This window comes from Populus trichocarpa, chromosome 12, assembly GCF_000002775.5.
Source record: "Populus trichocarpa isolate Nisqually-1 chromosome 12, P.trichocarpa_v4.1, whole genome shotgun sequence".
NCBI lineage: Eukaryota > Viridiplantae > Streptophyta > Magnoliopsida > Malpighiales > Salicaceae > Populus > Populus trichocarpa.
In genome coordinates, this window is record NC_037296.2 from 15,140,903 (window position 1) to 15,152,818 (window position 11,916).

Here is an 11,916-nt window from a genome sequence, read left to right on the forward strand (position 1 = left end):
TTTAATTTTTTGATGGTTAATAAATTTGTTCAAGATTTTTTTTTGGTATTATGTATGGTCATCTCAGTCTCATAACTAGAGTTGTTGGTTTCAAATATTAGCCCGGTTTAACTTCGTTTTTTTTTAATTTTATCATTTGATATTAGACTATTAGACATTGAATTTTTTTTTTCCTTTCCTTCCTTGGGGGTTATCTCAGATTGCTAGTTAATTAAGTTAATTTAAATTCACTCAAATTATCATAGTTTGAAAATATTTTTTATGTTAAAAAAATTAATCTATCCCCCCGCAACATAGCACAGAAAAAAAAAATAGAATATTTCTAATTTCGGTCAATGGGGTGTTAGAAAATCTGACCTAACATGGAGACAGGATAAGATTGATGATGCTTCCCAAAGACAAATCCAAGAAAACTACAGAATTGGACCACATTGCAAGTAGCATCAGATTCCAAAATCACACTATCCATTAACTTAATTTTCCCAAACATTGAAGAAATTAGAGTAGCCAGGGAACAAAGAAAAGAAAAGAAAAGTTCTTGAATGTTTAGCCACACAATCAATTACACGACACGTAAAGTTTGCATTTTGCTTATACAACTTAAGTACTGTTCCTACTTCTTACAATAAGTACTGTTCCTACTTCTTACAATAAAAATTGATACAAAAATGCTTTGATCCTCTCATCAAACCCATGAGATATTGTGTGAGAATTTTCCAATGACATGCTGTGTTATATGATCAATTAATTTTATATGAAAAATAAAATAAAATTCACCTCACCATCTGCTACTAAAATATTAAATCCAAGTGTCCTAAACTATATATATATATATCTATATTCAAACCATCAAATAATTCGAGAAATCACAAGATATCATTGCTGTGTAAATTGCAACTATACCTATAAGTTATATATAAAAAAACATGCTAATTTCTTTTTAATCATTTCTATTTATTTTGACTCATTAATTCAAGTCCGAGATAATTACTAAAAAGAAATTAAATCCAAAATGCTAACATGGGAGGAAACTAACATGTGAGTAGTTAAGATACGAGAAATTTACTGTGATTATGAGATAGAAATAAAGCGAAGAGAGAAAACTAAAAAAATAATAATAAAATGGAGTATTCTTATACTTTTCATGGGACTGCTTATTCGCATTTATTTCACTTTGACATGGCAGCATCTAAAATTTTAGAGACATGCTATTTCCCTTTGATGAGAGGGACTTGTTTAATGCTAATGTCGTGTGTGGTCAAATAGGAAGACAAGAAGTTTGGCAACACGTGGGATACGGTCCTCACTCATCTTGTCCTAAGTTTTCCCATATCTTTCCTTTCCAAGCAAAGCCCCTTGACTCACCCAAAAAAAAAAACAGTTATTTATTTAGTTCAAGAAAAAACGGTGGTAGTTGTGTTTTTTTGAGTTGCTGGTGATCACTGCCGGAAAAAAGACAACGGTGGGGAAGATGGGGGACCCCAAATCTGATGACTGGTTACCGGAAGGTTGGAGGGTAGAAGTTAAAGTGAGAAATAATGGTAAAAAAGATAAGGTAATTGAATACTGTTTAATTATATTCATTCTTTGTTAATTCAAGATTTAGTCTTGCTGTGTTGGTTTGTGTTGTTTTGGATATGTAGCTCTGTGTGAAGTTAAGATCTTTGCTTTTTTGTTGCGGCAGAAATGATCCTTTTGGTTTTGTTATCTGTTGCTTTTGGATCTCTGGGGCTTTAGGGTTTTGTTGGTGAGGTTTGTGCAGATGTAATTCAAGTTAATTTATGGATTTTTCTTTTTAGTTTCTGTTGAGGTAAGTTGATTTTTAGGTGATGCAGTAATTGGTAGTGTTTAGTACTATGTAAGGATGGAAAGTTTGAGTTGAATTTTGGATAGCATGAGCTGCTTGCACATTTGCTGTACTTCTAGAAATTGCTGTCAAAATTTGTGTTAATGAAAGTCTCAAACTTGAGCTGTACAAAGAATAAATTTGCAAAGTGAAATTCTTTTGTTGTGCTGTTGGATTGGGATACCATGAAGCAGTACTATAAATTCATTTTCATGTCTCGACAAGAAAATGATCATTAAACTTTCCGAAAAGTAAATATTTGTTAACACAATTAGATAGGGAACTTAGACCAATAGTGATTTCCCATAGCTTCCTCTTGCCCCCTATTGTGGAAACTAGAAAACGTATAACTCAAGGCTGCATTAGGGTTTTGTTTTTGTTTGGAGAAGCCATGCACAACAAGTAAGATAAGTGTGAACATTTTAATTGTTCAATTTTACAAAAGATGTTTATTTGATTGTATCATGCTATTCTAGAGTACAAAGTATGTGGAAGGCAAAATGATTTCTGCGTCCAGTAAAAGGCTTACTATTGTTTTGCTTAATCCTCCAATATTTACAATTTCTTGTTATTGAGATGGAAGGGTATTCTCTAGAGGAATGGTGACAGTCTTTGGGTTGCAACATCTTATCTGGGTGGCTTTTTATTTGTCAGCAACTTGAAATAGTGTTCTTATCCGAGCTTCTCTCACCTCTTATTTAATGTAGGCATGGCCATGTTTTTCAAGACATGATTCTGCTTGACTTTGATTATCTGCTGAAAGTTATATAAAGTAAAAATGCAGCAATAAAGCGATGTTAAATGGAGTGATAGCTTTAAATCATCTATCAGCTGAAAATCTTATCTTTAACCGTTGTATTTATTGCAGTTTTACTTTCCTCCCTCGGGTGGATGTAGATTCAACTCCAAGATTGAGGTTTCTCGTTATCTCAACGGCAGCCATCCTAATTCTGAACAAAAGGTAAGAAGCAATGACCGGCTCATTCAAATGAGGTCTGAGGAAGCATGCTTCTCTTTTGGCCCTTTTTGTCTTTCTATCTTTTCTTGGTTATATTTTCAATTTAGGGAAAAAAGTTTCTAATTATCAAGCAATCTAGGTTCTAATTGAGAAGACTGTGCCAGAAGGGTTACCTCTGGGATGGACCCAGGAAATCAAAGTGACAAAGAAGGGTGGAAGAATCAGAAGAGACTCGGTATGCAGCCTGTACTTCTCCTTATGGAAAAACTTCTGTACGAGCTTCTTATTCCTTGACATGAACATCACCCTTTATCCACAATTCTCTCAAATCTTGTTTCTATAAATACTCGCATGGATCTTTAACTTCAATTTGCTTACTACTTATGCTCTAAAGTTATTGAGTTACTAATACAGTTGAGCCTCTAAAGATTCGTATAGAATTTAACTTATCGCTATTTTCTGCAGTTGTATACTGACCCTGTTAGCGGGTATGTTTTCCGCTCCATGAAGGATGCATGTCGCTACATTGAAAGTGGTGTCGTAGGAAGGCTGGCATTCAAGCGAAACGATAGAGAAAACCATGATGTAGAGTTGGAAGATGATAAAACTTTTGTGGGTGCATCAATAAATACCTTTCTATTCTCACATCTTTATACATTCAATTAAGCAGATATTTTCTTTAGTTGCATTCTCCAACCTTTTCCTTGTATAGTTTTATCTAGTATATTTTTTTTGTTAGTTTGGTCAATCTCTCTTTTGGTCAGTTCAGGATGGCCAATCTATAGATTTAAATTTGTCAAATTGTCCAATCTGAGTTGACCAACCAGAATAATGAAAATAGACGCAACCTGAATCGGATGCTTTTAATGGTAAGACAAGTGTGATTTATTTACCCATCCTCAGACCTATTTAACCACCATTCATCATCTCCAAAAGCGGAATACTATCTGGAACATGAGCTGGTCAATCTCATCTAGCTCTATCATCTTTCTTCTAATCTGTCAATAGGTGAATGGCATTAGAAATGCCTTACCCTTTCCCCTTTTTCTTTTTTTAAGATCGAGTCAAGAAAGCTATTAGCACCAACCTTTTGCCTCTGACAGTTGAGTGCTCTTTTGAATTCTAACTGCTGGTCCAAGTTGCTCTTTCCCCATCATGTCCGTGTATGTGTAAATAGTGGCATAAGAGCAGAAAACTACTTTACCTTTAATTTGCCCACCTTTTCTTGCCTCTAAAAGTTATTGTGCTTCTGTAGTGTGAAAGTGTATAAGCTTTCAGGTAACCCCAATCTTTCCATCCCTTGTGTGTTCAATTATTTGCTTAGCGATGTCACTCTGTATGTTCTTACTTCTAAAACTGATACCCAGAACAACACTTACACAATATACTTTGTTGTGTAAGATGCATGAATTGGTGCATTTAGTGACATTGATGATTAGCCAAATTTCATTTCTGATTTTCCTTGGGATGCCAGTTGAAACTATTGATTGGCTTAGATTTGGAATCTTCAATTTGTTGACTTTTTGAGTGTTTTTTCCTTTTTCTATCTCGTAGTCACCAGCTGTAGCTGAGAAAGAAGGGTCGGAAGTCCATGAAAAACAGAATCCAGTTATAGGTGACCAGAGCTTGAAGTCATGTGAAATTGCTAAAGATGATCAGACACTCACTTCAGTCTCTACAGGAGAGTGCATAACTGGCTCTGAACGTACATCTGATCAGTTTATGTCTGTAGCCAAGAGACAAAATGTGGAAGTCAACAGAGTACCAAGTCCAATTGTCAGTGACCAGAGCCTGAAGTCTTTCGAAATAGCTAAAGATGAACAGACACTTAATTCAGCCTCAGCAGGGGAATGCACAACTGTCTCCGACCATGCTTCTGATCAGTGCGTCTCCATAGCCAAGAAACAAAAGTTGGAGGTCGATGGAACATCAAGTCAAATTGTAAGTGACCAGACCTTGAAGTCATGTGAAATTGCTAAAGATGAACAGGTACTTGATTCAGCCTCTACAGGAGAATGCACAGCTATCTCGAAGCGTACTTCTGATCAGTTTGTCTCTGTAATCAAGAAGCAAAAACTGGCTGTCAACAGAACACCTAGTTCTATTATAAGTGACCAGAGCTTGAAGTTGGGTGGAATTGTTAAGGATGAACAGATACTAAATTCAGCCTCTGCAGGAGAATGCACAATTCTCTCCAAGCATACTTCTGGTCAGTGTATGTTCTATCCTCTTACCAAGCAAAATGTGTGTAGTTGCTTTTTTTCTTTTTTTTTTGCCCTTCTTGCTCTCCCCCCCCCCCCCCCCCCCGCTTCTTTCAATAAAGAGCTGAGTGTTGGAGATGGAAAGGAGTAGTTGGGAAATTGTTCCCCTTTTGAGTACTTGATAGTTGGTTATGAGTGTAACTTGACAAATTGCCAGAGGACATGCAATTGTTTGGGTATCCTGAGTGGGATCTGTTGGGTGGATTTCTGGGGCTTGTTGACTCTGAATCTGCTTATTAAAACCTTAAGTATGAGTTTTCTTAACGATGCAGGTGGAGTAGGAACAGAATCAAGCAGCTCAGAATTTCTTGAGGATAAGGGTTCCAACCAAACAGAAGAGAAGAGTGATTCTGTTAAGGCTGAAGATCCTTTGCAAGCTGTTCTACAGGATAAACCATCAGTGGAAGTTGGGGAGACAAAAAAGGAAAGTAAAAAGACTGGAGTTAGAAAATCCAGGAAGAAAACTGATCTTAACCTTCCTCGTCGGGCCTCGAAGCGTCTTGCTGGCATTCCACTAGCTCCAACACCAGAACTGAAGGCAGCAACTCGGGCTCGTCGAGCTGCACTTGAACCAAGTAATGAGATCGTTGCTAGTACAAGTGAGCAGGCTTCTTGTGGTGACCCTGATACTGAGCTGAATACAAAGCATGCATTTGAATCCTCCAAAAGCACAGAAATACCGGTGGATTCAAATGAGAGCAAACATGCTATTGTGGATGTGGAGCATGCTGGAAAGGCAGGATCAGGAAAGCAGGGGGACAAGAAGCATCAATATGATGTTGCTTCCCCTCCTGGGAACCTCGCCACTGGAGAACATGCTGGAAAGATTGAAACTTACAGTACTGGTGATGAGAAGCAAGGACTGCCATTTGACCTGCCACTTGAGGAGTTATGGCAAGACCCATGCATTGCCTTTGCAATAAAAACTCTCACTGGAACATCCGTTGATGATTCTGATAGCATTAAAGTGTCACCAGGATCAAGCAACAATGAATTTGTGGGCATGGCTACTTTGGACAACCATGCTGGCAAGGAAGACATTGGGAATAATGGAAATCTGTCTATTCTAGAGGAACATGCTAGAGCGGTTGGAACTAGCAATAAGTCTGATGAGAAGCCAGTATCTCCTCTCGTCTTACCTTTTGCAGATGCATGGTCAGACCCCTGCATCGAATTTGCAATAAAAACTCTCACTGGTGCTCTTCCATTGGACTTTGATATGGTTCAGGATTACCTTCCGCCGCAAGTTAGGTCTTCGCAGCCGCAAGAAAGTAGAGGCTTCACCTTGCCAAATGTAGGTGAGTTTCGCCAAACTGAATTTTTGTGCCAGCAATTTGGCACTTCAGAGAAGCCATCATTTAATCAAGCAGCTTTGGTAGGGCCTGCATTGCCACACACTAAACATGTTAATTTAGGATACGCAGCTGCAGCTGGACCTAGTCGACGCCTACATAGTGAAGAGAGAAGCAATAAACGTCGAAGATAAGCAGTCCCCTGTGATTCAATTGTACAGATCAGGGAACTTTTCTGGATGTGATTATATTTTTCAGACTAAGATCATCCCAAGTTCTCTTGTTAGTTGTACCGATTCACCCTTGTGCTAGTGTAGTTGTAATCAAATTTTAACTCGATGACTGTTGTAACTGTTAGAAATTTTCTAGTGTAGTTGTCCATTGTGGGACTGTTGTTGCATGTAATTCATCTTAGCCATCCTATAGTGTTTTACATGCAGGACTGCTCTTATTTTAGCACCTAATCTTGTGAGAGATAGTGTTTTACATGACCATTTTGCATGGTCAACAAAATTTTGTAGCCGGATCCAATGGTTAATGAAGAAGCAAGAAGATCAACGGATAATATTTTTAGAAATATTAGAAAGATTTTAACAAGATTAATTTATAAACACTAATAAAAACTATATTTGGAACTGTTGATGCGTCACAAAAAAATTTATACTTGCTATTATCTCACATGGGAGACTTGTGGGTCTCAAGATTAATTTATAAACACTAATAAAACTTGCATATCTCAACAAACTGTATTATTTTTATAAATATGATATTTCACCAAATTTTTTTGGTCAGGGTTATTTTTCAAAAAAAAAAAAAAAAAAAACTGAAGTAATAATGCACACCTTCTCATTGTTCAAAAGGGTTTTACTTTAGTCCATAGTTGAAACTTTCTTAATATTACTCCTATACTTTCCAAGATTTTCATTGTTACTAATTGTATTTTGTTTAAATAGTTTTAAATTAATTTTTTTTAATGTTTTTAGATGGTTGATATGTTAATATTAAAAAAAAAAATTAAAAAATAAAAAAATATTATTTTAATATATTTATAAGTAAAAAATACTTTATATCTAGGTTTGTTTTTTTATTTTCTTTTTGATGCGAGAATTAGAACAGTTTTTAATCTTTTTAATTGTTTTTTTATTCTGTAAGTGATTTTGTGAAGTGGGTTTTTGTTGTTTTGGTTTAGGAAAGCTATACCTTTACTGTTGGGTATCATGAATTGACAGGGTCTCAAGTGACCTTGAAGAGGCCACTGTTGGTTTTGAAGAAAGTTAAAGGCTTTATGGATGTCGATCAGGCTGATGACAACAGCAGCAACAACAAGGGTGACTTACCGTCATCTAAGGTTGAATTGGATGTTATTGGGATTATCAGGCATAAGATTTTGTTTAAGGCAAGGCCCAAGGCATCCAGTAAGTTAATACATGAACATGTTATTGATGTTATGTTTTGCTGCTTGTGAATGCTTGAAAAATGTGTAAAATGGTGCTTGTTATTACATTTTCATTGCCTTTTGGATTCTGTGTCCTGTTCATCACTGTTAAATTTGTCGCAATTGAAGCTCAGATTATGTGCTAATTAGAGGTGAGTTTGTGTGTGATTCCAGTGGAAAGGGGAGATAATAGTTACTTATTAGTCATTGTTCACCATGGAGGGTCATTTTATTTGAAGATTTGATTTTTGCTTAGTGTGCATGCTTGTGAATTTTACTGGAGTCTGTTTGAGGAATGACTCAGAATCTAGTTGGGAGGTATTATGCTTCGAGCTATTTCATTCTATGCTTGTTTTACCTTAAAGAGATCTCTTCATCTTCATATAACTATTCCTCTGCACAAACTTGACATTTCTTCTTCCTCATTTGGTCTTTCTTTCCTATAAGAACCGCAATCATTGGTGAAGGAAAGAGCCAGAGCTGCAGGTCATCCTGTTCCGAACTAGTTAGGATGCAAGCACACATGCCCTTTTGCAGACCTCGCCAAGTTGATACAAGACCTCATTTTCGTTTAACTGTGTAGTCGTTCTCGAAAAAAACCAGCTTAGAACTGTGGATTTATATCCTTTATAGCTTATCCATCAGATGTCTTTTCTACCAGGATGAAAATCTGAACGTCTAATATTGGCATCCTTATATCTGGGTTCCAACACATGAATTTTCAGCATTACAAGTCGTTATTGAGGTGGGTTTTCTATGAATATATATCCCTCTGGCTCTCCAGCCGTAATTAAGTAAAAGAATCAGGCGTCTCTTGTAAACTTAACGTTGTTCTCATCATGAAAAACCAAGAGAAACTCACTTAAGATTGAATAGAACAAGCCAACAAGGCACACATTCCATGAACTTGAATCTGTTAAGAACATCTTGTGGGTTTCAATTTATGAACAATAATTAGACTTCTTTGGTAAAATGGAACAATTGATATCTTGAACTCCTTTAATACCTTTATATGAGGACATTAATGCACCTCGGCTATTTTAAATTTTGGTAGTAAAAGCATTTCAAAAGGCAAATGCAGTAACATAATGCACCAACAACCTTTGGTCATTCTTAGCAGATATGGAGTGTCCTCCCTCCCCTGACTTGCTCCATTGCAGTGTAAGGATAGAATTAAAGTATCTTCTGAACATTTAGCAGTCAAAAAACAGGCACTGGGCATAGTAGATAAGAAGGTGTGCTGCTGCAGGGGAGATTGAAAAATGGATGGACTCTGTCATGTAAAATCAAATCCAATCTCTGTTTATTTACAGCTGCTACAAAAAGCAGGAGAAACAACTGCATTGGACAGTCTCTAAGCACCAGGGCCAGTTACACCAGCACGAGCTCTTAACATCTCAGTTCTCTTGCTTCGTTCCATTACCTCCACGAGCCATTCTACACTTTCTTTGATCCCCATCCTGCAATCAAATATCAATCTGTGATGTGGTGTTTGGATACTGAGATTGGTTGTCAGAATGAACCTGAAGTTATAGCATGTACTTACCCATCATATGCTGAAACAGCTTCGAAAATGTAAACCCTTTCATCCAACTTCTTAAGGTCTAGATATCGAGCAAGCTCTTCTGCTGATGCAGCATCAGTAAGATCCTGCCATTAATTTGATGTACAAGAAACAAAAACTTTCATTTTGCTTAATAATATGCAAGATCAGCAAGTAACACGATGCATATTCTTTGCATCAATAGAGATGCAGTTGGTTATACCTGCTTGTTTGCTAATATCAAAAGGGGGGCTCCCTGCAGATCATCGTGCCTAAGAACCTTTTCTGTTAAAATAGTTCAAGGTATCAGTGCATCCTTCTATTACCAATAATAAGCTCTGCACTACTATTAAAACTGCAGCCACATCATACAGCAGCATATTTTTCCCCAGTTTAACCATAGAATGTCACTTACCCAACGCAGATTTTGCATCTTCAAAACGTGATGGGCAAGCAGCATCAATTACATAAATCACAGCATGTGCCTCTTCGTAATATTTCTCCCAAATTGAGCGAAGACCAGGCTAACAAGAAAATTATGTAAAAAACACTTCAAAAACTGAGCGTGATGCATATACAGTGTTATACATCAAATAAAAAAGCAAAACTAAGGAATAAAATCACTTATCTAACTGAAATCTCATGTTATGTGTAGCCCATTTCACATAACAGCTGTAGTAATGACTAGAGAGAGCTTATGCATAATATTCTATTGTTTTTAATTAACATCAATAAGCATGGCATAATATACAATTGTAATATTTTTCTTTTACACAAGATCGAGGATTTAAAATCTGGTATCAAATCCTGCTGTTCAGCAGAGCACCTACAATGCAATTGAATTGGCTCAACCACAAAGTAGGAAAAAACACTTAAGCCTTACCAAAGTAAATGAAATTCCCACCTACATAGATTTTAGATAGTTTCAGAAAGTTGATTTTTTATGAACTTCACATACCTGACCTCCTAGATCCCAAAACACCAGTTTTGAATTTGCCACTTCAATACGACCAATATTTAGTCCAACAGTAGGAATAATTCGATCAGGAGGGAGGCCTTCCAAGTTCGAGTGCACTGACTTCAATTTCTCCAGCAATGTCTACAAATTCACAAACAAATCATTGACAATAAGTGAACTTTCTGGCAGCTATACATAAATGAAGAGATGACAAATTTGTAAAGCTTAACATGAATTCAACTAATGAGGCAAAAAGAAGCATTACCGTCTTCCCAGCCTTGTCGATTCCAAGAATGAGCACATGAAACTCTGTCTTACTAAATATATACTTCCAAAGGCCATAAAACAACGAGAACATCTCTGTGTTGTCTAATCTTATCAATTAGTTTCTTCCTTCTAACATTCAGGTCTCAAAGAAACAAGATTTCACAATTTTAAACAGATTCCTCTCCTGCTCGTCAATTAACAATCCTGAAAAACAAAGAGAAATAATCCACATTATTGAGAAATCCAACTCAATCTGCTTTATCCGTGATGCTGTTTCTATTTATGTATTATTTATCATTTGATTTAAGTTTCTAATAGCCAGAAAAGTTATTCAACACACTCAAATATCACTGTTGACAAAATGGGAATTCGGCAGATAATTAATCTTTCCACAAGCGCTCTCCATTTTTCCTCATATTGGCCACCAACACACCACTAATCTCTGCTCATGTCATCATTGACTTGTTACAAAAACTAATCAAAACAAATACCCTTTTCCTTCTTATTACATCACAAAAAATCTGAACTTTCATCTTCCAAAACCAAAAAAAGTTGATTAAAATCACGATCTGAATTAGAAAATACTAAAAAAAATTGAATTACAAGTAAATCTCAAGATCCCATCTCAAAAACCATCAAAGGAAAAGCAATCCACAATCGAAACCGAAGACAAGCTTGAAAGTGAGAGAATCCCAGTTGCTTTTCAGCATTGAAAATCACAAAAACATAACAAAAACTGAAACCCAGATAATATATATATATATATATATATATATGATCATGTCAGGTCCTATATTATTCAGAAAAAGGAAAGAAAAAAATAAATTTTTAAACACGTCATGGAAATAATCAAAGACACATACATGTAAGAGTAGTAGCTGCTGCTCTGATCTGCTCCTGCTTAAATCTGCATGCGATTTCAGAGAGCTTCTTCTTTCTTTCTTTTAACTAACAAAATCTGTGGGTTTCTGCTCTTTTTTATTTTGTTTTTAGTTTTTGATAGTCAATTTATTTATATATTCAGATTTTTTTTCTCTTTCTTTTTTTCTTTCATGCCTTGGGACAGTTGGGATTTTCTCAGATTGCCACTTCGTGGGCTTCCTCAATAAGTTTAGGTCGTGTTTGGATGATTTTGAAGGAGGGCTAACCAAAGTGCTTCGTTAATGCTTCCTTCCGGGTGTTAAAAACCAGTCCATATGTGTATTATCTGATCCGCTTTAATCTATTAAAATCAATCAAACAATATATATATATTTTGATAGTTTGTAAATTGAGATTTATTTTTATCTAATTTAAAAACATTTTGACTTTAAAGTTTTTGTTAACACTTGTACAAGGTATAAAAATTAAACTAAA

The 11,916-nt window shown here is 35.9% G+C and overlaps 2 protein-coding genes across 3 annotated transcripts; one reads left to right on the plus strand and one right to left on the minus strand.

Moving 5' to 3' along the window:
• The first annotated feature begins 1,283 nt into the window (after window positions 1–1,283).
• Window positions 1,284–6,762, plus strand: LOC7484393 (methyl-CpG-binding domain-containing protein 13). 2 transcript variants are annotated; one of them, XM_024582668.2, is made up of 6 exons: window positions 1,284–1,555; window positions 2,715–2,807; window positions 2,944–3,039; window positions 3,270–3,416; window positions 4,359–5,019; window positions 5,338–6,762. In XM_024582668.2, exons 1-6 carry the CDS (start codon window positions 1,472–1,474, stop codon window positions 6,549–6,551), a joined length of 2,295 nt encoding a protein of 764 aa, XP_024438436.1. In that variant the 5' UTR covers window positions 1,284–1,471; the 3' UTR covers window positions 6,552–6,762. The 2 variants fall into 2 exon arrangements, with proteins under 2 accessions (XP_024438436.1, XP_002318826.2); XM_002318790.4 differs by having other exon boundaries at window positions 1,287–1,555; window positions 4,359–5,013.
• Window positions 6,763–9,047: 2,285 nt separating this feature from the next.
• LOC7484392 (uncharacterized) lies at window positions 9,048–11,701 on the minus strand. Its single transcript, XM_002318202.4, has 7 exons — window positions 11,424–11,701; window positions 10,559–10,764; window positions 10,294–10,434; window positions 9,751–9,859; window positions 9,559–9,620; window positions 9,339–9,442; window positions 9,048–9,252 (listed from the first exon to the last, which is right to left on the minus strand). The coding sequence occupies exons 2-7, from the start codon at window positions 10,649–10,651 to the stop codon at window positions 9,147–9,149; spliced, it is 615 nt and encodes a 204-aa protein (XP_002318238.1). The 5' UTR covers window positions 10,652–10,764; window positions 11,424–11,701; the 3' UTR covers window positions 9,048–9,146.
• Window positions 11,702–11,916: the final 215 nt, after the last annotated feature.